Below are 24,459 nucleotides of genomic sequence, written 5' to 3' on the forward strand. Positions count from 1 at the left end.
TATTTCAGTATGTGTTTCTTTGCTCTGATATTTAAATGTTTAATCTGAACCATTTAAAGCAAAAAACAAGACATCTTTAAAGGGGCAAAACCTTTTTCATGGCGCTGTGCATATCACATTAATTCAGAATCGATTGGACAGCATAAAAATATCTTAAGAATAAAATCCATACAATGAATAATTAGATACATTTCTGTAAATAAAAACTAACTTTCCACATATTATTTTGTATATATTTAATAATTTAGGCAGGTTTATATATAAAGGTACGAAAATACAATTTATCTAATATTTGTTCTTTCTCTGTTGCTTTTTGCTATTTCTGTATAGGTGCAGAAGCAGCAGACAAAACAAAATATAGAAAAAATTATTTTTAAATATCTACAAAAAACAATTAAATTCTCACAATATTTGAAAATAACATTTTGCACTTTTTATGCTTCTAATTTGTTCATTTTTACCTCTACTTCTTTATCTATATTCAGCTACAATAGATTGATTTACTTTTTATTTTTGACTCCTTTGTCACTTCCTAGAATGTTGCTCCCCGTACTGTAATTTTCTTGTATATTTGATTCCAGTTTTGCTTTTTGTAGTATAAACATTTCTAACATCAGTCCAATTCTTCCCTGTTTAAAGATAGTAGTATACTTCAATATTCATTTACTATAAAGAGCAGAGACAGTAGTCAAAAAGGAACTTCGAAACAAAGGATATATTGCTGGTCTTAAATAATTATCATCAAGTGAAACATATGTTTACATGAACACCTTCAGGTTTCATACTATCCACAACAAACTGTACACGGAGCTTTAATACAATACAGTACTTATTCCCTGCGATGGTGCAATAAATGAGTCACATTTGGGCATTTTTCTTCAAACAGTAACACAAAAGTACACAACAAATACATAAATAGCTTTTTTGTTTCCCTTTGAATCAAACAAAACAATTAGATTTCTTGGTTCTGGCTCTTGCTACAACATGTCAATGAAGGATATATAAATTAACATCAACAACACATAATAATAATTAGAGCAATAACAATATAAAAGCTGTTTTGTCTTTTATATGAATCTGGTAAGCTTACAGTATGCACTGATGGAATAGAGATCAGCCGGGCAGTTTGATATGATGCATCATAAAGTTTCTCATTAATGCACAAATCCGTATACCCAGTGTCTCCAACTTAAGTCTCTGCAAGGAGGCGCCTGATTGGCTCTGAGACGAGTCCTCTGGCCCAAGCAGCTTCTCAAAGGCCCAAATCTGAACGGTCCTCAGATGGTGCCCTGAGTTTTTTCTTGATATTTTGTTTATCTTCTAAAAATGTCACAGTACTTGGCATCAGAAGAGGCACGAGAACCTCTGAGACGTGTCAGCCTGTCCCCCGTTTTTTTGTTTCTCTTGTGTTGGAAGTCACTGCAGCACGTTTCTTTGCAACATTATGGACCCTGAGTACCATGGTGCATTTGATTGGTAGACCTGAACCCATTAGCGTCCTTAGTGCTCTTTTTGTTAGCTTGGTCCTCTAGTTTGGACACTACAGACGAGTCTCCCTAAATTAGCCCCTCCCACTCAGTCAGAGGTCAACAAGGGTCACCGTCCAGGGCAGGACGTGGGTTTGATGCAGCGTCCCTGGAACAGCACCAGATTGGCGGGGCAGTGGCAGCCGGCCACGCAGGGTTTATGACACGGTCCGATCTCATTCCAGTTGTCGCAGGTTTTAATACATCCAGGACCGCAGGTGTCATAGACTGCGTCATGTTTACACTGGGTGGCTGGGAGAAAGAAGCAGAAAAAAAGATAAAATCAGGACTTAAAGCATGAAAACTAGATGCAACAAATGTCTCATAGCCTCATGCTTTATTTTTAAGCACAGACATATTTTGTACGTAAATATCAAAACGTAAACCAGGTTGTTTCGTTAGCAAATCCATACAGTTAAATGTCAAATTCTTTACACTAGTTTTGTGACAAGATACACAAATTTTATTCGGGATAGACCAAACTTGCTATTTTTCTCTCTCTTTGAGGATACCTCTACCGTAAACACATAAACTATGCAACACTCTTAAGGTGAAAGGAAATCAGAGAGGCCAGCATTTAGATCTCAAGCCATCTCTATTGTGTTTCTTCTGCTATGTATTAGTCTATGGGACTGGTGATGAGTGACTAACACTAACCCATGCAGACGTTGTCAGGCTTCCACTGTACCGGCACTCCTTCCCTCTCACAGGCTCTGCTGTAGGCAATGAAAGACTCACAGTAGCAGTTTTTATGGACCGGACACTCACACATGTCTGTCACACATGACCTGCAAAGAGCACAATATCATTTAGTGTAGAACGGCTTCACTTTCACACATTAAGTCTGAATTTTGTCAGATATTCTTTAAAGTAAGATTTTTAAATACAATCAAGATGCCTATATCTTCAAGGAATTTGGGAATGGCCAGATGACTGTCATTGCTTTGTAAGCTTCTAATAGATTGATTTACACTTTTTGTTTCATCAAGACACACCTCAAACACACTGATTGATTGATTAAAGAGTAGAACAAATGGACAAAAACTCTTATCACATGCTTAATCAATTCCACAAAAAAGAAAAAAACAATCTTGTTTCTACCTGTAGAACGGCCCAAAATCAACCGCACGGTGGCACTTCTGAAAATCCCATGATTTTATCTTCTGACATTCTCGATGGGCCCGGAGCTTGACTTTGACTGTGCCGGGGCACAGGTGGGACGTTAACCTGCGAGGTGGATGCTGCTGGGAGCAAACATCATTTCCATCGACTCGCCATGACTCAGCAAACTCGTCCACATCGAACTTCAACAAGCCGTCACCCCCGATGGTGTCGTCTCGCTTCTGACCGTTGTAGTTCCCACAGAGGCCGCAAAGGCGACCGCGTAAGTGCGGAGCAGCAACCACTTCTACAAAACTGTCGCCATCCCAGGTTATTTCTAGACCTGTAGTGTGAAAAACACAGCTTAGGGTCTGTGGATTTACTATTGAAAAAAGTAAATATGGGCTAAAGTTTCAGTTGCCCAATAATATACTGTTGTTTTATACCAAATATACTGTGAGTCTTAATGTGTCCCAACCTGCAATGGTGGTGAGCTTAAGCAGGTACCCATCCAAATCGATGTGCACCCCAGGGCCGTGGTACGGCAGTGCAATGCGAGTCCCATTCCTTCGAACTGTGAGGTGCTGATGCAGACTGAGACTCAAAGCGCCGAGTCGAATTTCAACAAACTGAGTCCAGGAAAACGAGCGAGTTCGCCGAGCATCGTTCTTCACCAACACCTGTAATTAAGACAAACTTGACTTACTACGCTAATATTTAAGCTTAAGTTCTTGATGTGAAGGTAAGTCTATCAACCATTTCCAGTTTTTTTAACAGGCAGCTGTTTCGGAAAAGGTTGTTTTTAGAAATGTATACCACTCATTTGTATCCATTCCACTCTTCTCTGCAGAATCAATCAATCAACCAATCAATCAAATTGTATTTGTATAGCACATTTCAGCAGCAAGGCATTTCAAAGTGCTTTACATAATTAAAATAAAAAAGAGCATGTGACAGTGAATAAACAGAAAGACAAAGAGAATTTTTTTTTAAAGAAGAAAAAAGGTTAAAAAAAGATAAAAACATTAAAACCCTCACCCCTTGTAGGACTTCAGTTAAACATCTCACACCTCAGAGTTTTAGTTAAAACGCCATTTAACAAGGATTCTCACACCACAGAGTTTTAGTTAAAACGCCATTTAACAAGGATTCTCACACCTCAGAGTTTTAGTTAAAACGCCATTTAACAAGGATTCTCACACTTCAGAGTTTTAGTCAAAACACCATTTAACAAGGATTCTCACACCCCTAGATATAGATTCATTTAACTGGGACGTTAAACGTCCGGTCCATAACGCTAAAGAATAGCTTAAAATCTGTAGGAATGGATGGAAAGTGTCTGTGAAAATCTTTTTCAATTATTGTCTCAGACTCCAATTTAGGTTCAGGCCATTCTAACACATGAAGAAGATGATTTGGTCCAGTCCATCCCATTGTATCTCTGGCTGTAAGTTTGGTGGTGTCAAAACGATTTGAGATTAAAGGAAGTGGATTTTATCATGTAGGTGACTTCTGAAGGCTGCACTGGATTTAGGGGTAAAGAGTAAAAGTGGCAAATGACAAATGCAAGTCACACATTTCAGATTGTTAGTCATAAAAATTTTTGAAAACTATGTTTCATTTTCCTTCCACAGTGGAAAAGTTTCCATATTGAGCTGAGGTGAGTTTTTTTTCCTTCTATTTTTCATCCAACTTGGGATAAGCAAATTCCCGCAACCTCTGTTTACCTATTTACCTACCGTGAAGCTGTTGATGCCGTTTCCTGGCATTCCAAATTGGGTCCCGCCACATTCACGTGTCAGCACATATTGACAAGTTCCCTGAAAGTTAAAGGTCCTGCCATCAAAGGTGTTGTAGTGAGGGTCCCCAAATACTGTGCATACCCCGGGTTCTGTACAGAAAAAAAGACAGAGAAAGGGAATGATGAAAAAATACATGGAAAAGATGCTTGTGCTGTTTAAATCTGAGTAACTATAAATAACTGCAGTGGAAGAGCAGCAGACCACGAAACTTCACAAGCTTTAAAATGAATGAATCTGAAAAACCTGAAATCCAACTCCAGAAACAGAATTCATGAGAAATACAGAAATATGTGGCTCTAATCTGCCTTGCTCAGAAGTGAAACCAGTACATGTGGTGTGGTAAAAAGTCTGCCTTGCCCAAATAAAACTACATTTTATTTTATGTGCAAATGAGGTTTAGAGGGTATTTGTATTACTGAAATAGACCATGTTGGGGGATTTCTGCTGAGGAAAAATGACCTGAGGACAAACCACAGTCTGGACCAAAGTTTATTTAATACTCCAATTAGTTGGACTTACTCACTTTCAGTGCAAACTGGACAGCAGCCGGTTCTGTTCAGGATCTTGTTCTGTAAGGTGGAGGTGGAGGCATTATTCATTCTTATCAAAAAAAAAAAGACAGAATGTCTGGCTAAAAGTGATAAAATGTATAACAGATCCACTTAATTAATGGTAGGACTGGAATAAACAGATTTTTCAGTTATTGGCCTGCAAAATACCAGTCAGAACCATTCAAGGACAAATATGTCCAATGGTTGAATGTGTTCATAATCATAAAGCATTGAAATAAAATTAATGTTTGAGTCACTGTTATCAGTACACAACTTATGGAGTGAAATTAAAAGTTCATTTGTTATTTTAGATTCTTTAAACTTTGATTCCTTTCAGAAAAGCTGACAAAGTTGCATGTGGAAAGCTAATTTACATTCACAAGATCATAAAACTTTGGACTGAATGTTTAGTAAAAACATGGATTGTGTTTTTTTTTATTTTTGTAGTTTTTCATTACTTCTAAAATGGACACATTTCTGCTAATTAGCAGAGCTAATTTTTTCTATTGCGCTTTTGCTTACTTCCCTAAATTATTTTTTTGAGGTAAATTCTAAAGTTGTAAATTACTTGGCTGCTTTGCAAACTTTCAGCTGATCAAAGTTAAACATCTGTATTGAAGTTTTGGTTATCGGTTGTTAAGAGTGTTAGCGTTGGTGTTTGTCTCTTCTAATTTTGACTGCTGTTTACACAGCAGATCCGTTTGCTCTCCTCACATTCACTTTTTTTCTCCCCAATATTTTTTTTTCAAACAAAAAATATACAGAAACACAATAAAATATAAATATTAGAGAACACAATCTAAACTTAAGTACAAAATATAATCTTTGTAGTCTTTCAACGGAAAATATAATTTGAATTGAAGTCAGTGCCTTAGCATAGCTTCCACTAAATACTGTGTTTTGTAGCGCTTTGGTATTAGCAGAGCTAATGTTTATGATTATTGGTTTGGGATTAAAATAACTAACACTTTAGTTAGTGGTACCCACCAATGCTTAAAAGAAATGGTTTGTGTTTTAATGAGTTTATAGTCAAATCAGGGATGTCACAAAGATATCAACACTCCAACTGCAAGTAATGGACTCTGTCTGTGTAACAGGAACCTCTGTCTATGTGTGGGTGTGAGTATGTGTGTGTATGTTTCAACCTCCATCAGAAGAGCAGATCAGAGAACTCTTTTACACGCAGAGTTTCTGTTGCCTGAGGGACGCTCTTCGTTTGCACCTCCTTCTAAACGACGACCCTCACTGATGTAATGTTTTTCTAAACTTTAAGCCTTAATTCTGAAGCTCGAACAGCAACCCCCGTTTTAATTCCGACTCTCCTTTGAAAGCCTGGACAGACCAGCTCTAAAGTACTTTTCCTCCCCTGTCTTTTTCATGCACACGCCACTCATCTGTCATCGCTCGTAGACGTTCTCTGTACTCCCAGCATACGCTTCAGTTCTATCCTCCACACAAAGGCCATTCTCAGTCTTTGAAGAGTGCACACAGACACAATCACGCGCACACACACATGCACACATGCACACACAGAGGAATACACACTCCCTTCAAAATGCACACACAGTGACAGATTAGTTTTCAAGGGCCTAAATATAGGGAACCTCTTCTCTGCTGTCACTCAAACATAATACAGACAAAAGGCTGTTCGGAGACACGCTGTCTCCAAAGGGGACCCAGACACTCGGCTGACCTGCTGCTGACCGCAGGACGACGGCCTGGGAGAGATTGTGTGTGTCCATATGAGCTTAGAGAGTGTGTTGTGTCAGTGAAGAGTCACAGTTGTGACCACTAAGGACAGGTGGAGCAGTTTGTGTGCTGTAAACGACCAGATTACTGTCACAAATTAATCCAGAACTGAGCCAAGATGTGGCTCTCTCAGTTCTCCTTACATCCAGCTCTGTTTTAGAAAGAAGTGTTTTGAACATGTTTTCAAAGTTTGGATTCATAGTAGATGCGAGAGGTAGTGCATCTCTTGACATCAGCTGATCCTAGACAACATTTAATAAACCAAATTCTCTTTAATACTTCATTGTTGCTCAATAAGTGATGTCACCTTCATAGCAGCTGTTTTTTTTCTTCCTGTTTTCATGTTTGTTTTGGTGATGTACCAAGAGACCAGAATGTTTTCCATCTTTCTCAACCCACTGGAAAGTTAAACAATTTTCCTAATCAATGAACAATGCACCACGCATAAGCACTAAAAGGTCACATTTCAATATTGGCCATGTTGCCCCTTCACTATTGCAAACCTTTAACAAATAAACTACATCATTTGATGGACTTCTTTAATAAAAGGCTTTCATTTTGGGCCTTGTGTAGCATTGCATAAGTCTTAAACAGTTTAATAGGGATTCAGAACATAACGTGAAGCAGTAAGCAAATTATCACAGGTTTTGTTGAATTTATAGCACTTTTCTTCACTTCTTGCAGTCCTTTTCACTCTGACTCTTCACAAACACTGGTGACATGAGAGTGGGCGAGTTATAATTTGATGGTTTTATTTCCCAAAGTATAATTTCTGTGTCCCAAAGTATAATTTCTGTATGTAAATGACTCAACCCTTGATATGGTGTTCTCCCATTCCAAATAAAACAACAAGAATGTCCATAAATAATAGTGATAAATAGACACATTTAAAAAATCCAATTGCCTTTAACAAAAACATAAACAACTCCCACCTCTTAAAGAATAATACTGATGAAATTCAATCTGACATGACAAATCATGTTCATTGGAGAGAAATGACAACACAGACCACCAACATCATTCTGCAGTCTCCAGCTCTGACCGCGAACAACAGGTGAGGGCTTGTTGTAACCACTGGAAGCGTGTGAACTTGGACTAACACTGACACCAGCTCTGACTGCATGACCGGCACCAGTCAGCGGTATGTCAGGAATCCACTCCATCACCCGCAGACCGACAGATGACTTCGGAGCGACCTCTGCGACAGGTGAACGTAGAACAAACCTCTTTTAAATTCAGCATGCTGCTGCCATTTAACAGTTGTAGAAAAATACCTAAAACCGATTACCTATGTTTTTTTTTATATTTCTTTATTAATCTATGGTTAATATTAAGTATTGACCAGAAGGAAATTGCACAAGCTCAGGAAATCTAAAATATTAAGATCTTAATTCCTACACTTAAATCAACAGACAGTAAAATAACAATGTAAAAATATTTTTTTAATGAAAAGATAAGGGAAAATATTTTTTTAGATCAGGCTAATAGTTTGTGTCGACATTTTGGGGCATTTATGACTTTGGAAATGACAGAAAGTGTTGAACCATACCATGCACCTGTAAGATATACAGGTTGTTTGGGAAAAGACAAAATAACATACGAGTTGCAAATCTAATAAACGGAAAATCCAGATGTACGTCTACAAGTAGAAGTGAATCTTCGTCACTCACCGAGGGGCAGCTGGTGATCGGCACACACTGTTTGGGCCGACACTCGACGTTGCCTTTAACACAGGCACAAAGAGTGCAGTTCACTGACGACCACATGTCTCCTTCCTGCAGACACAGCAGGGTCACAGAATTAGAGATCATATCTGCACATTACATTCAGACAGCATGTCATAAATCTAACATCTGCATTGCTTTTGCTGCTTGCTAGTAGTAATGTTTGAAGCACCAATATTAAAGCAATGATCTGTAACCATTGCTTTAATCTACTGCAATTTGACCAGATGGAACAAATCTATACATAAAAATCTGAATCAACTAAAACATGTTTGTTGGTTTGTCTAAGCATCTAAGCCAGTTTAGCTTAGATGCTATAATGATCATTCACCACAAGGGGAGCTCTCCAGACCATTATCTCATTCGTCATCCTGCTATTTATTTATCAATCTATTCATCCCATCCATCCTGCCTCCATCCATCCAAAGTGACTAATCTGTCTGTCAATAATCCATTTCTTCCTGTCCTCACCCTGTAGATTTTGTTCCGCACTCTGCAGTACTTCACCTCCTCCACCTTCACATAAGACAAACACTCATCACAGCACTGACTGCCCTGGCAGCTGCCTGGACGTGAGCACCGCTTTTTGCACACCACTGTTGAATCCTTAAGGACAAGAAACAGAGAGTTAATCACTCTTGATCCGAGATATTGACACACACTGCATAAAAAGATATAGAAGAATTTTTCTGACAGTAAATCAGATAAAACATGTCCGGTCATTCATCTGTTTCCTCGTGGTTTTCATAATAGTATTTATTTACCAATCAGAGGCTTAGAAAGCCAAAGAAATATTATCTGGGCTTTCTCAAATTATTCTATTTCTTCAAATTACTTTCAGAAATGTGTTAAGGACACAACGTAAAAGGTAATCGTACCCAAATACTTGGAAAATATAAGTATATTTCTGAAATTGAAGAAATTTTTTGGTCTGAGTTAAAGTCAGAAAGTGGAAAAAAATAGTAAAATAAATTCCAAGTTCTAAACAAAGAATCTTCACATTTCATATTATTGTCAAGAAAAGAGTAGTAAAATAAGTTAAACAGTTAAATTTGTTGTAATAAAAATGAATCTCTGGGAAAGTACCTTGCATGTGCAGGTGGTACAGTTGTTGAGCATAAAGCAAGTACCATTCTCATAGACATCGCTGTGGAAAAGACAACTTCCTAAAGAGAGATCAAACACCTTCCGCTGACCTGGAGGTGAAAGAGAATCACGTATGAAGAAAATCACATAAACAGTGAGAGGTTCACAAAGGAGCTGAAGCTCAGACATACCTATACACCTGGGACAGCACTGTCCAGGAAGGGTGTGGCTCAGGTGAGCAGGACACGACAGCACAGGACACACTTCCTTCATGCATAGAGTCCGTCCTCCCTAAAATAAAAAAAAAGATAAATCCCAATTATCAACATGCATTAATGTGGTTTCATGTTTGTATATCACATTATCATCCATGTTCTTACACTCTGTCACAGATGTCAGTGTAAATGTGATTTGCACATAAGACAAATGTTTTGCCATGTGGGCCAAAATTGTCAAGCTGAAAGCATCACAAACATCAGATTATTTTTAAATAAAAGTGCAAATGCAAATTCATTGATTATTTTTTCTGTACCTACATTTTCCAATATTTTATTGAAATACACAACAAAGCAGAATTTTTGAAGAAATTAGATCCCTGAATCATGTGTCGGTCCAGAAGAACTAACAAAGGTTTTTCTCTTCTGCCTTTTTTTAAGTAATGCATGCAGGTTCTTTCATTACCAAAATCAACAGACAGATTAAATTAGCATTATTTTTTAACTGGGGGCCATACACAATCATCTGAAGAGCCAAAAAATGGCTCCCCAGCCACACTCTGTGCTCCTCTGGCCTATTTTATTGCTCAACGTCTGCTTAAAACAAAACATAAATACATGAAGAACAATATTTTTCCATAACAAGTTTTCATAGACATAGCTTGACACAGCATTTTAAATGTCAGACAGATACAGTAAAATCATTCAGCATCATAAGGAGTTCTGTTAACTTTGTAAATAAACAACGGAAAGTATGATAACAAGTTTGCATGAGCATTTGTTTAAAAATCCTGGAGGTTGTCCTTATTGGGTGTCAACACATTAATACTTTCATGTGTTTATGGACCTGCCTGAAGGGTTTGTTTGTCTAAGGGGAGATGCTGGAGGGAAGCAGGAACATGGGAGGAATTAAAACGGGGAAAGCAGAGAGGCAGATGTTGTTCCAAGCAGAAATTTGTGACTCCTGAGAGACTCCAAGGCTAACTCATTTGCAGGACAGAGATCCTGTTGGAAAGGTGAATTTATGTTGAATGTGTACTCACAGTGCACATGCACTTGATGCAAGGTTTGCCTTCAGGACTGAACTCTTCCTTCTCTTTATAAAGGAGACCCTCAAAGATGCAACCTGCAGCAAAAGATGTTAACCATATTTAATTTAGAAGTCCTTTAAATTCAGTTTATTAAAGCATGTTTTGTTAAACGCATTAAAGATATTTGTTTTGAAAATGATTCACTGCATTAAAACAGATGAAAAACACAGAAACACCAGTTGAAAACATAAACAGATCTTGAATCTAGTGTTTTACGGTGAAAATAATACCAATGTCTGAATAACAATCAGAAAATACTACAATAAATAGATACTTAAAAGTCTACAAATGTGTAAATTAGGTAATAAAATAAAATAAAAACAAATGCCAAATTATTTTGAGTACAAAGCAATTAAAATCATTAAAAACGTTGCTGTTGATATGCTTTTAAATAAACTTCTTGAGTTCCCTCTAAATGAATATGAGTAGAATAAGTACATGTGAAAAGTTTGATCTGTTTTTACATCAAAACCAGTACTCACCTGGGCAGGTGGGACAACACTTTTTTGGGTGGATTTTTGGGTTCTTGCAGTGAATGACACACTGAACTTCCGCCTCTGTGATCACTCCTTCCTGAACAAGAAGCAAAATAATTCCTTCAGCTTCACATCTAAAATATATCACCTTTTATAACACCTTTTTTATTTTACAACCTTTATCTGCTATGACACAGTTTGGATCTTCTCTCTTATTTTAATCCTCATTGATTATCGCATGACAATCATGTTATTTTTATCCAGGCCTGAGTTTATCTGTCCTGTGGACTTTTTCCAGTCTTCTCACTTCATAATTCCCACTTCTAACTGCTACCAGTCACTTATATCTCAGAGACTCACCTGACAGCGTCTCGTTATGCAGGGTTTGGTAGAGGTCATCCAGGATATGGAGCTGTTATAAGACCGTCCATCTAACAAGCAGCCTGAAGCAGAGACAGAGAGTTAATGGTTAGATTTATTCTTTTAAATTCTCTTTACATTCTTAACATTTAGAAATTAACCAGCTGCGGCACATACGGCATATTCAGAAGATGCAATTGTAACTATGCAGATATCTATTATAGGTTTCGGTTGGATAACACTTTTTTTTCTGTTCTGGAAATGTCTTCTATTAGACAAAACAGTGGCATTGTTTGTTTCAGGTTGAACCATGAACACCTGAATACTTAAACAGGTCTGAGAGAGAAAGCAGCAATGGAACAATATCCCTAGAACAACACACATAAAGTAACTGCTTTATAGCTGAGAATTAAAGTGTGATTTAGTGCATGAACTCATCTCAGGACAAAAACATAACCACTTCATCCTCCCAGATGTAAATCTCAAATATTACGCCTCGTTTTCTGCAAATGCTGAAAAATCTTTTTTCCACAGATCATTTACAAACTGCAGGTTCACCAAGAAGAAAATCTGCAAAAGTAAAATTGTGATTCATGAACTTTATGATTAACATCTAAGGCAGCAATGAAACTGGAAGATGCTTCTAAACTGTAGTGCGATCAGATGACCCATTATTTCTCAATATATTTTTACTTTTACTTCTCTTATGTCAGGAACTACATGTGATATGCAACTGTAGGCTTACTGGCTTTAAAGTGAAAACCAACATCAGTGCATGTTGTCTCACTAGAAGATGTGTTGCAAAAACACAAATTGATGTTTGATTCTTATAATTTCTTCAAACTACATCTTTTCTCACCCAACTTTATTTTCTAATTTAACTATTTAAAATCCCTTCATAAAAAAATCTAATACTTTTTCTCATATTAAAGTTCATAAAAAGATTTCTCAAAGTAAAGCAATACCAAAGCTGCATACAGTATGTTCTAAAAAAAGTTTATCTGTTTATCACCACTTTTTATGAGACATAAAAAGTGGTTGCCAATCCCAACCTCTATGAAATCTGGATTTTAAAAATTCTGAAATATTAGCTACAGGGCCGCTTCAACTATTTCCTGTAATAAACACACATCTCTTGGTAATAAATCCTTATTTTTGGAGGACCTAATAAAAACATTTTGTGATGAGAATATGCAGGCCTTGGAAAAAGTATTCATACCGTTTCAATTTTCCCATATTTTGTCATGTTGCAGCCGCACATTTATTGTATGTGCATTTTATTAGGATTTTAGCTTCTTTCTTTTCTACTTCTTTTTTTTTTTTATTTAAATACAAATCTGATACCTTTAGCATTATTGTATTCAGTCCTATCTAACCTCACAAATTTAGAACAGATAACTATTTAAAAGACCACTTAAAACAATCTGTGTGTGGGTTTTGTTTATTGGAGAACATAGGTAAACAACAACAATAATAATAATAATAATAATAATAATAATAATAATAATAATAATAATAATAATAATAATAATAATAATAATAAACATCCTGAAGACCAAGGGATACACCAGATGGATCAGGGATGTGGTTGTGGAGAAGTTTAAATCGGAGTTAGTTTACCAAACAATCTGCCTCTTCCAGGCTCTATACCAACACTACATCTGGAAACAGAAAAATGTGCATATGAAACTCTAGTCCTCTGCCACTCCTGCATGAATCCAGCCTCAGAGCAAAGCATTTAGATCCAACAGCTTCTCTTTACATTATGACCGCTCCACTGTCACCCAAGCCTATTCATTTCATCCCTTTTACAGTAAGCGGTCTCAGATCAATGTTTAACTTTTCATACACTGAAACCTAATCAGAGCCATTGATCTACTTTTTGCTTTGTAAAATAAGTCTGGTGATGCAATATCACTGCTGCAGGAAGATTTGCAGTAATTTAGAAAAAAGGTTGAGTTCAGGTAAAATCCCATTGTTAAAGAACAACACAGTGCCTTGAAAAAACATTCATGCATAATGAACTTTCCCCACATGTTGTCCTTACACAACCTCAAACTTTTATGCATTTTCTTGTGATTTTAGATGAAAGGTTCGTCTAATGTCTCTACCAGTTTTGCAGAGACTGGAATGTTTTCCTATTCTTTCTTTGCAGAACAACTTCAGCTCAGTCAGATTGGACAGAGCGAGTCTTGCTGCAGATTCCCAACTGGATTTAGATTTCTGGACTCAATTCCTTTGTGTTGGTCTGTCAGATTAAATGCTGACAATATACACTTAAGTGTTTAAGGGGTGGGAATACATTTGCAAGGCACAGTCACAATATCATCCTGGCTGCTTTTTATATTTTATCAGTGTAAAACAGCATCTGTTAGAAAGATTTGCAGCTTCTTAGGATTTTCAAGCAGAGTATATAATACATCAAGGTTGAGTTCAGGTAACAAAATCTGAACCTCACATGTTAAAACCAACAGTCTGAAGATAGAAAAGTAGCAAGATAGCAAAAATAAGCTTTCTACTAAAGTACTGTGCACCCAATTTGAGAGAAAATGTGTCTTTTCTGCACTTCTTTGAGACTGTAAGTGATAACCTAGAACACTTTATGTTGCAACAGGTAGTGCTACACTAAAACAGTTTGGCTTGTAGTGTAAAAAAGGCAGAGTCACAACCATTAGGGCATCAATCTGTATCAATCTTACATCTTACATTCTACATTTTATAGCATTTTTATATTTTATTTTATTTTTTTATTGGTAACTTGATCTGTGTGTATGCACAGTGCATTGTAATTGCACAGTAATTTCCTGTCTGGGATGAATAAAGTATTTCTATTCTATTCCATTCAATCAGTGTTTTATGATCCCTTTCTCAATCTTGCACAGGTGTTGATTTCCTGTGCTTGCACAGAATCAAGACAACAACTTTTAATCAAGTTACTGTAATAAAAAGTAACTATTTTGATTCAAACCATTTCTGATTTTTTTGTGAAAATTCACTATAACATTTCCAATAAATCTTATTCTCTTTAATCAAGTAAAAATAAATAAATAAATAAATAAATAAATAAATAAATAAATAAATAAATAAATAAATAAATAAATAAATTTCTGCAAGACTTTTTGGCTTCTAAAAGCAATATCTTGTTGATGGCTTAAACATTAAATGTACTTAAAACAGCTAACAATAACATTCTGTACCCTCATTCAGAGGATTTGTTGAACTAACACATTTCTAGTAATTGCTTTATTCATTATTTCTCCACTGCTGCGTGTATAAACTTGTTTTCAAAAGCAATTTTAGACCACAGTCTTTGTAATAAAGTTGATGCAGCCTGACTGGGATTCTCATCAACTGTGAGAATGATTTTATTAAGACGTGAAAACACAGTAACACGACCCACTGGGGTGTTTCTAGTGGCAGAGACAAAACAGAGTTCATCCGTCAGTCCCAATAAGAAGGGAATCTGGCCGCAGAGACGATGCAGCGATTTTCTCCACTTCTATTAATGAAGTGCTGAGTCGTAAAGCAGAAAGCTGCAAACAAAAAGGTTGCGGCCCCGCAGAGAGCGAGAGGTAAGTGTGAGTGTTTTTGTATTTCCATGGAGTCACATGGCTTCTTCATCAAACACATTTTCAAGCAATAAGATCATTTTAGAAGTTTGTTTATTATTTAAAGGTTACGTTTGGTTGCCAGAAGCTAATAAGGACAGAGCTTCTGGAAGCTCTACAGCAATAAACGTAATGCACAAGTAAACATAAAAACTTTTACAGCTTAGTTCCTTAAAAACATATTTCTTCCTAGGAAATCAGAAGAAAAAATTGGTTATTTTGTTGCCATTGTTTTGAAGCATCACAAACATGCCTGTCTTATCTTACTGCAGGTAACTTTATTAATTTTTGCTTTGTCTGAATTGAATTTCCATCCAATTGATTCTGATTTATTTCAGCGATAAACAAAAGTTACCTTAGACTTAAATGTGAAAAAAACATAAAAGAAAAACGATCTGGAAAAAAAACACACCAAACAGTATTTTTAGCATATTGTTGCTCTGCAGTCTCTGGTTCAATACTTACATTAAAAAATGAGGAAATACATTCTGGAAGAGCCTCCCATCTCTAGTGAGATCTCCCCCACAACTATATCCTATTAAAAAAATCTTCTCTTTACACTGGATTTTGGTTGAGTATTATACACCATTTTTTATTTGATTAATTGGGAATTTTCCTTACCTATTGATAGATTTTGTGCTTTTTCATTAGCTCGTCATGTTGTGTTGGATTTCTTTACTTTTTGCCCGTATGTCACATTGCTGCCCTTGCAGTCGCTCTTAAGATAAATTTAAATGAGGTATATATTTCCACACACATGCTGTGTATATAGCATCCAATACCAACATTTACAGATTCAACTATTTATTAATTGTGTGTTAAGCTATTATGTTGTAAATTATAAGAAAATTCAGCAGAAGTTTTAAATACACAGATGATTGTCCTCATAATCTGATCCTCTGATCATTAAGACAAAGATCTGAATGATGCTGCCCATGTGGATGAATAAACAAATAAATCCTCTTGGATGATTTCAGACTCATAAAAGTAACTATATTTCTGTTGCTTGTAAACCTGACAGTGAACCCATTCAGCAGCCAAACTGTCTCCACATGCTATGGCTGTGTGTGTGTATGTGGCTTCACATGAGGTGAACAAGCATCCAGATTTACTCCCACAGGTTGCATTGAGGCCTGGCTGTTTGCATGCACTGCAGTAAAATGGTCTCTGAAGGTTTGGTAAGTCTGTATGAGCTTTGTGCTTCTGCGTTATAACAGTTCTCCCTAATAAAGTCCTGCAGCTGCAGATACCACAGCAGGACAATAAAAGCTCCCAAGTTCATTATTATCATCATCGCTGTTTATTCACCGTCATATCAGGCTCAGAAGACCCGTGCTCATCTTACTCTGGATCTGTTAATCTGTCTTACCTTTGCACCGTTCACAGCAGGCGCCAGTCTGTTTCACCACCAGAGCACAGTCATCAGAGACCGGCGGACATTTCTCCTGTTTACAGTCTGCTTTCCCGTCCTGCAGGAGAGAGACAGGAAGAGAGCACAGCTCTGTCATTTTTCATATTTTTCCAACTGTCAAAACTCTATTATGCTATTATATCACGTTCTCATTTTATCGCGTCCATTATTTCCATCCTGTTTTATCACTATTGACTATCAAAGCTCCAGTTTTAGTGCTTTTTTATTTTACTTCTAAATGTTTAAAAACAGCTATCATGACCAAGATACCACCTAATAAAGATACTTTAAAATTTTCTGGTAAAGCTAACATTCAGGCCTCATGAGGCACAAGGTAATCATCCCAAATGTAATTATTTAATATTCAGGTTTTATTACTCTGACATGACCAACCTTGGGGTTTTGATTTGAAGCACGAGCACGACATAAGATTTCAATTATTTATATTTTTTCCTTCATATTTAACAAAAAGCCCTTTAAGAATCAATATTTGTGACCTGATGACACTTTTCTAAATTTGTAGCCTGATGTGGTGCAAATAATTTTTGTCACATCTTCTAAAAATTCAGCAAGATTCATCAAGACATAACACTCTTCATCAAGACTGTCATATCTTGATGAAGATGTAGATCTTCATCAAGATATGACAATGATTGTTTTAAGTCAATAATTCCTTACTACTGATTAAAAAGTACTAGTTCCACTGGCAAACTATTTAACCTATAACAAGACATTTTCCTATGTTTTAAGTGAAATAATCTGCTAGTGGAACTAGTATATTTTAGTCAAGGGATTATCAACTTAAATTAAGCTTCTGAAAATGAACCTGAATGTTGATTTTGACTTATTTCAAGTATATTGGGATATTTGCACTAGAAACTGGATCAAAATACTTGAATTTGTGTTTTTGCAGTGTGACATTTAGCTGTGTCTGAGCAGCACCACCAAATGTGCAGGTATAAATGAAGAAGATCAAATTAAACAGAATTACTCTACCTACTCTGTTTTTTGCAGATTCACAACTTGGTTTGAATTTTGCAGTCTGAGAAAAAAAGTATGGCTCAGCTTTGACGCTTCAGCTGTGAATTTTCACACCAGCACAACAAACCTCCTGTCGCCTCCAGAAACACTACACACTGTGTCCATCAGCGCTGCTACACGGACCGTGGGACCGGTCAGAACCGGCGTCGCTTAATTCTCTCAAGTTTCACACCCAGTCTTTACTGCCGTTTTCTTGCCCACTCTGAGTGTGTTTTACTTTACAAACTATGAGGGTTTATAAAGTGGAGGCTGGCAGGTCCTGCGGCCCTGCGGCAGGAGGCTCCAACAAAGACGGATCAAACGAGTGCAAAAATAAACCCGGCCAGTTTTATATAGCTGCAGCTCTTCGAATAAACCCCAACCACACCGAGGTCAGATGATGTCATGACACAAGAGGAGGGAGGAGAGGAACTGAGATGGAAAGGAGCAAATGATGAGGTGCAGCAGGTCAGAGGGAAGATGACAACTAGAGGAAAATGACAGCCTCAGGTTGAGATTCTGGTTTGTTGAAGGTTACTCTACAAATCCTAACATTTTTAATACCTGGTCATCAAACTAAATCTCATTTTATTCCAGACAACAGGGATAAATTATGCCAAAATACAAGTCAGTTATATGTTAATGAGTTGCAATATGCATGAAGAAGCAGAATAATTAAATGACTTGATTAATGTCAGTTCTTATCCTGAAGCAAAGGGATTGAAGAATTTAAGATACCTTTAATTTACAGGATGCTAATACTAATCATGGCATAGTAGCATAAAATATTAGCAATAAAAGTTTTCAGAACATGTAGTAAATATAAAAAGCCAGAAGAAATGACATTCTTCTGGCTTTAGCTGCAAGATGCAAACCAGAAGAAAATCCCACAGCTGAGCTTTACATCCAGTTATATCTAATGTCCTCTTTTTAGGAGAATGATAAAGTATGAGTATATTTATTTATCTGGGTAATCAGTTTCACCAAAAGTGAAAGTACTCATCAGGGTCTCATTGTATGTCCAGAAACAGCCATCACTTTCAGAACACAACCAAAACATAGTGAAATGAAGAAAACAAGGAAAATATCATAATGAATACCTAAATAAAAAAAAAGTGCTTAGTTGTCGATACAGTTTTTTAATAAGAGAAGGTAACTATGCAAAACCTAGAACACAGTCAAACAGGATTCTAATTTAGTGTCAATTACTGCTAATTTAAAAAGAACATGACTTACGTCACTTTCTATCTTCTGCTGCACTCACACATTTTTAATAGACACCTTTTTCCATGTAACTGACAAAATCTGTTAAAATATTAATGCACCTTAGGGCACAGTGTTACCAATACAACATGATATTTACAGGTTGTAAATCTTAGACATCTTCAAGCCAAGAGGTTTTCTTTTTTCTTCTGAATTTCTGTTTACTGCAGCATTTTGGAATAACTGCACTACTGGAAAGAAAGCTTGGCTGTGGATGTAGACCAACTAAATGGTGGAAATGTGACAAGTCAAAGTGCAAAATAACTAGAACACCATATTATCAATTGCTGATGAGGTGGTTCCTCAGACCACTGATGTTTTATAAGCGTAGCCCCGGGCTCAGCCTGTAATTTTAAAGGGAAGCCGTGGATAAATTAGGAAAGCTACACAGTGGGTATACAAGGAACTGCAAGGCAAAAGATTTCTATATATATTTAAACCGTAATCATCTATCATGGAAGACAGCTGTAGTTGAGTTTGTGAAACTTTCCCATCGACTGTTGAAGCTGACTGTAGACATGCGGTGAACTTGCTGCTATAAGTAAAGCAACAGGAAGCTTCTGGGTCTTGGTCCTCAGTCTGCCTGTCGCAGTGAGCAGTAAATCAATTAACTGCATGATAAATTAAAACAAGTTCAATGATGCCCATTTGCACGATTTATCGTTTTTCTCTTTTCTTTCCCTCTTTCTACCAAAAACTGGATGACAAAGGTCTTCAATCTGGTGCTTTGGTCTCAACTAGCCTGGTTTTTGAAGGACATTTCCGTTTACAGAGACTTTATAATTCATTTTATTTGTTATTTCCGTTATTTTGCTTATTTATTTTGGATATTTAAAATGTCTTCCAGTTCCTGTGTTAAATGTTCATTAAAATTTAAAGTTTATTGTTCTCTGAGAATATGTTCTTGACAATTTAATGCCCAGCAACATTTGTTATTGTGACAGGCCCAGTCCTGAGATCTGTTATTATATATCTACAGTATTTTTTAATTGATTCATCTGTTTTTTAAATATACTTTATTATATATTATCTATATTCTCTTATCTATTAGAGGTGCTCTGTGGTTAAAAGTTAGGTACATGTTTGTCCATAACCAAGCAAACAATGACACTAAAACCTAAGAAAAACTGGGTAGCCAATTAGTTAATCAATTAACATGAATGTTTTCATAACTGTGGGGAGAAACCTGGAAAAAACCTAATTGTTCAGAGGAACATGCAACCTTCACACAAAACGGTGGTGAATGCTCAAATATAAGGACAGTAGAGCAGCACGACCAACCCTACATTTTAATATTCTAAATAAATGTATCTAAATTTGAAGTTGACCAAACACCAACCTTGTGTTTAGCTGTAATGTAAATGTTTTAGTTCCTTTCATTAAGACAGAATCAGATGAAAGCTCCTCCAGACTAGTGGCAGTGTTGAATAAGAAGCAACACCACATTTCATGTTTTTTGTTAAAATTTCATTTCAGTTTGTGGATGTGACACAGTGGAAAGAACATGATTAGTTTAGCAACGCACAGTAGCTTTAGGGATAATAAATGTTTGTGTTGCATGTAAAACAATTTTTAAATAGTAAAATCTTGTAAATGTGCCTTTAAATTCTGAAAATCAGCATCAAGAAGGTCACGTCCTCCTTTGTCTCTGCACTATTATCCATTAGCAGAGTATTGGTGGTACATGTGACCCACTCCGCTGCTACCCTCGTTGCGCCGGGGTCAGTGGTCACACCGGGTCACCTCGCCTTATAAACACTTGAAATACCACCACGGCACCAAGGCTGCTTGACTGTCTGTGGCAGACTGAGACCCCACCCCCACAATACACACAGACATTAAGAGGGATAAGGCACTGGTATGCTTATGAGTGGGTTTGTGTCAAAGGGAAAGTGATGCCAGTGGAATGGTCTGTGGTTCTACAAACGCAGACGCGGTTTTGTTCGACTGCCTGAGTTTACAACTTTTACTTTTCTTCACAGTAATCTACTTCACAAGCTGTAACCCAAACTCACGGCTGAACTTTAGTTAATTGGTTAAAACAATCAATCACAAACAATTTGAGCTGCCAAGATGCCGGATTTAACCAAGAACAAGAAACTGCAGAAGTAATCAGATTCTTTAAACTCAATCAGTGAAATTGAATAATTTACTAATGTGTTTATTGAATGTAAAAGGTCAACGTCTATAATCTAGCTGAGCAAAAGCCTTTTGCTGTTAGCTGCTCAGCTACAATATTCAGACTGGTTCGAGGAAAAGACTCTAATTGGGAATGATGAAAATATTAAACTCAGGGTGGATATTATAAAATTATATATAAAAAAGAAGAAGGGGTTAGATTAAAGGTTAGATTATGCCGGGTAGCTGGTTTTTTTTGTTGTTGTTTTTTTTAAAGACCCCACTTTTCTGCAAAACATCGAGTCTGACCTTTTGATGGAATGGGTCAAATTTACACAAAAACTTTAATCATCAAGATTACATTAAGTGATTCTATCTGTGGTTTACATGATGTAGCTAATCATGTAATCTGTTTTAATGTTGTTTGATATTGAAAAACAAAATGTTTCATAATCAGAAAACACTAAAACATAAAATGCTGTACATCTGAGTTACCGAACAATATTTTATCAACGTCATTCAGCTACTCGGTGGCAGAGCCTCCGAGTAGCTCTGCCACTCGGAGGCGACAGTGTTCATCGCTTCACCTCATTGTGTTTCTTAATTTTTTTCCATCTTTATTTTCACCTTTCCTTTTTCACCCACATCCATAAAACTGTCCATCCACTTCATCCTGGTTTCCTTTTATATCAGTTCCTGGTTATAGTTTTCTACCTAATCCTGCCTAAAACTAAATGAAATATCCTCTATTATTGATTCATCAAAACAAATGATTATTTATACAGACTACTGTTTAATTTTCTTTTTCCTACTTAAATGTACTTCAAAGAAAGCTGCTGTGCAGAAGAAAGAAAGATCTAAAGCTTTCATCTTGCAAGAATCCTTTTCCTTTTTATGTTTTCAGGTCTGGTAAAGGGATGGAGAGATAAGGCGGCGTCACCTCATCACCATCAGCCCTTAAATTAAAGCCCCATTTACGTCCATGGACCGTAACACCTCCCAACCTCTCAAACCTTAACGGCCTTTTCTAAATGTGACCTTTCACCTCACCTCCAAAACATAAAAGGCAAAAGCAGGAGACACTCCAAGGAGACAAATGTCTCTTACTTTGTTTTTCAACAAGTAAGATAATTCATTTATCTTGAAATGAATATCAGTAGTATGGGTTGGAGTTTTTTTTTTTAAAAAAGGCCATAATAGATTAAAAAAGACCTGTCAGTTTTAAGAAAGCACATTTAAGAAGAAAGTTAAGAACAGATGCGAAACAAACTCTCTGATATCAGTCCTGAAATAGTTACAAAGCCAAATCTAAGATTCACTTCTAAACTTACTCCAAGACATCAATGTCTCATTCAGCTAAATTGTATTTACATGTTATTATTTTTCACTGGCAGAGAGAAGAGAGATCTTATATTAACTTTAATTTAAAGTAGTAACATAAGGGTAAAAACATCCATGTCGGTTGATCAGCATAAAACAACAATGAAATCGTTTAAGAAGTTCTAACTTTTGATCTCCACACCATCATCACTTCACAATCAACAGGAACATATAAAGAAGGCAAATTTCACTTCAAATCACACTGCATTTTCTGTTCTGCAAAAGTTAGAAAACTTGATTGTTCAGACACGTAATTCTCACTCAATTTTTCACTGGAATATGTCAGAGAAATCTCATTAACTGTGACATTGTCTACATGTCAAGTCAGGTTTATTTGTTTAGCACATGTCAGCAACAAGGCATTTCAAAGTCATTAAAACATCAGACAGTCATCAATTATGAAAAAACGTTACATTTTGTCACATGCTGTCATCAAAATCATCAACCAAATACACATCAAACATGTTGATCAGTGTTCCAGTTACTGCTAATCAAGGTCAACTCTAAACAGGTGGTTCCAATTAAAATGAAATCACACGTTTTTTTCTTCCACACGATTTGAAAAGTGAAAAACTTTGTGTCATCCACAAGCCATTGGTGCATTGCGCAAAAACTTTAAAAAAAATTATTTTCCATTTTGGAATTTGGAATTTCTGCAGAATTCTATAATTTTTATTACAATATTTAACTTTTATGACAACAAAACTAAATATAGAAAAGGGTAGCACATCACAAACACCTTTCTTCTGCCAATGGATGCTTTCATTATGTGAAAGTAGCAAAGTACATCATATGCTTTGACAAATATTTGTGTTATTAACATTTTTGGGGCATCTTCTATTTGTCTGGATATGTACAATCCAAAACTAAAAACAAAAAAAGCATAAAGTATTCCTTCTGGGAACATGATGAATTAAGTTATGTTGCTGATGATGAATTTCTGTTGATTGACTTTTAAAATAATTTTATTGATCCACGGGGTGTCAACCTTGTTTCTCATGTCACACTGAAGCTATAAGGTCGTTTAAATAACTGAATTCCAAAGTTTCTATGGTAACACTTTATTTGAAAGGGGGTGAATAAGACTGACATAACACATGTCATAAGAAACCTTATTTCTTGACATGAATATTTATGACTGTTGTCATAAAGCGTAATTCGGTAAATTATGACACTTTTAATACAAAGTTGACATTATTCAAAATGTCTTTGTTATGACAACTTGACATTAACCAAGAAATCATTACTGATATAAATTTGTTATAAAAGTATTACTGACTGCACTTTAAAAATTAGGTAACTTTATGTTATTAAAGGTAAAGTTTAAACAGTAATGATTTATTGGTTAATGTCAAGTTGTCATAACAAAGACATTTTGAATAATGTCAACTTTGTATTAAAAGTGTCATAATTTACCGAATGACGCTTTATGACAACAGTCATAAATATTCATGAAGGCTTATTCATGTTCATGACGGGTGTTATGACATGTTTATGACAGTCATAAATATTCATGAAGGCTTATTCATGTTCATGACATGTTATGTCATGTTTATGAAAGTGTCATGACAGTCTTATTCACCCCCTTTCAAATAAAGTGCTACCGTTTCTACAGCAGATATGTAATTAAAGCAAATAACACGCACTTATTATGAGCAGAAGACGACTAAACATTTAAACAAAAGCTAAACATGGCATCTATGCACATTTATTAGCATTAACATTGTAGTAAAAGAAGGCAACAGATAACAGAGCTGCTGTTTTCTTATCAGCTGTCTATCAGGACAACCTCCCTCCTGTATTGATCATCTACTCTTTAGGTTGAACAACCTTTGACCTTCCTCACAGATCGATCCCTGCTACCGGGGGTAAAAACTTCCTCACAGAGCTCGACTGGAATGTTTGTTTGATCAATTAGCAGCGGCTTTGAGCCCTTCAGCGTCGGCTCTTGTTATCTCCAAGGATGAAATAATGCAGA

General features: G+C 36.2%; 1 protein-coding gene across 1 annotated transcript in view; it reads right to left on the bottom strand.

Moving 5' to 3' along the window:
• Positions 1 to 696: 696 nt before the first annotated feature.
• The window catches only part of bmper (BMP binding endothelial regulator), a 38,421-nt gene continuing 14,658 nt past the window's right edge, over positions 697 to 24,459 (bottom strand). The window contains exons 3-16 of the mRNA XM_008430846.1: positions 16,659 to 16,758; positions 11,682 to 11,764; positions 11,328 to 11,418; positions 10,798 to 10,880; positions 9,731 to 9,830; positions 9,540 to 9,649; positions 8,925 to 9,059; positions 8,400 to 8,504; positions 4,953 to 4,998; positions 4,367 to 4,518; positions 3,106 to 3,307; positions 2,628 to 2,970; positions 2,184 to 2,314; positions 697 to 1,778 (exon numbers count right to left, since the gene is read on the bottom strand). Coding sequence (XP_008429068.1) covers positions 1,597 to 1,778; positions 2,184 to 2,314; positions 2,628 to 2,970; positions 3,106 to 3,307; positions 4,367 to 4,518; positions 4,953 to 4,998; positions 8,400 to 8,504; positions 8,925 to 9,059; positions 9,540 to 9,649; positions 9,731 to 9,830; positions 10,798 to 10,880; positions 11,328 to 11,418; positions 11,682 to 11,764; positions 16,659 to 16,758 — 1,863 coding nt within the window. The 3' untranslated portion in view covers positions 697 to 1,596. The remainder of the gene's footprint in view (positions 1,779 to 2,183; positions 2,315 to 2,627; positions 2,971 to 3,105; positions 3,308 to 4,366; positions 4,519 to 4,952; positions 4,999 to 8,399; positions 8,505 to 8,924; positions 9,060 to 9,539; positions 9,650 to 9,730; positions 9,831 to 10,797; positions 10,881 to 11,327; positions 11,419 to 11,681; positions 11,765 to 16,658; positions 16,759 to 24,459) is intronic.

The sequence above is a fragment of the Poecilia reticulata genome, linkage group LG16, assembly GCF_000633615.1.
Source record: "Poecilia reticulata strain Guanapo linkage group LG16, Guppy_female_1.0+MT, whole genome shotgun sequence".
NCBI classification, from domain to species: Eukaryota; Metazoa; Chordata; class Actinopteri; order Cyprinodontiformes; family Poeciliidae; genus Poecilia; species Poecilia reticulata.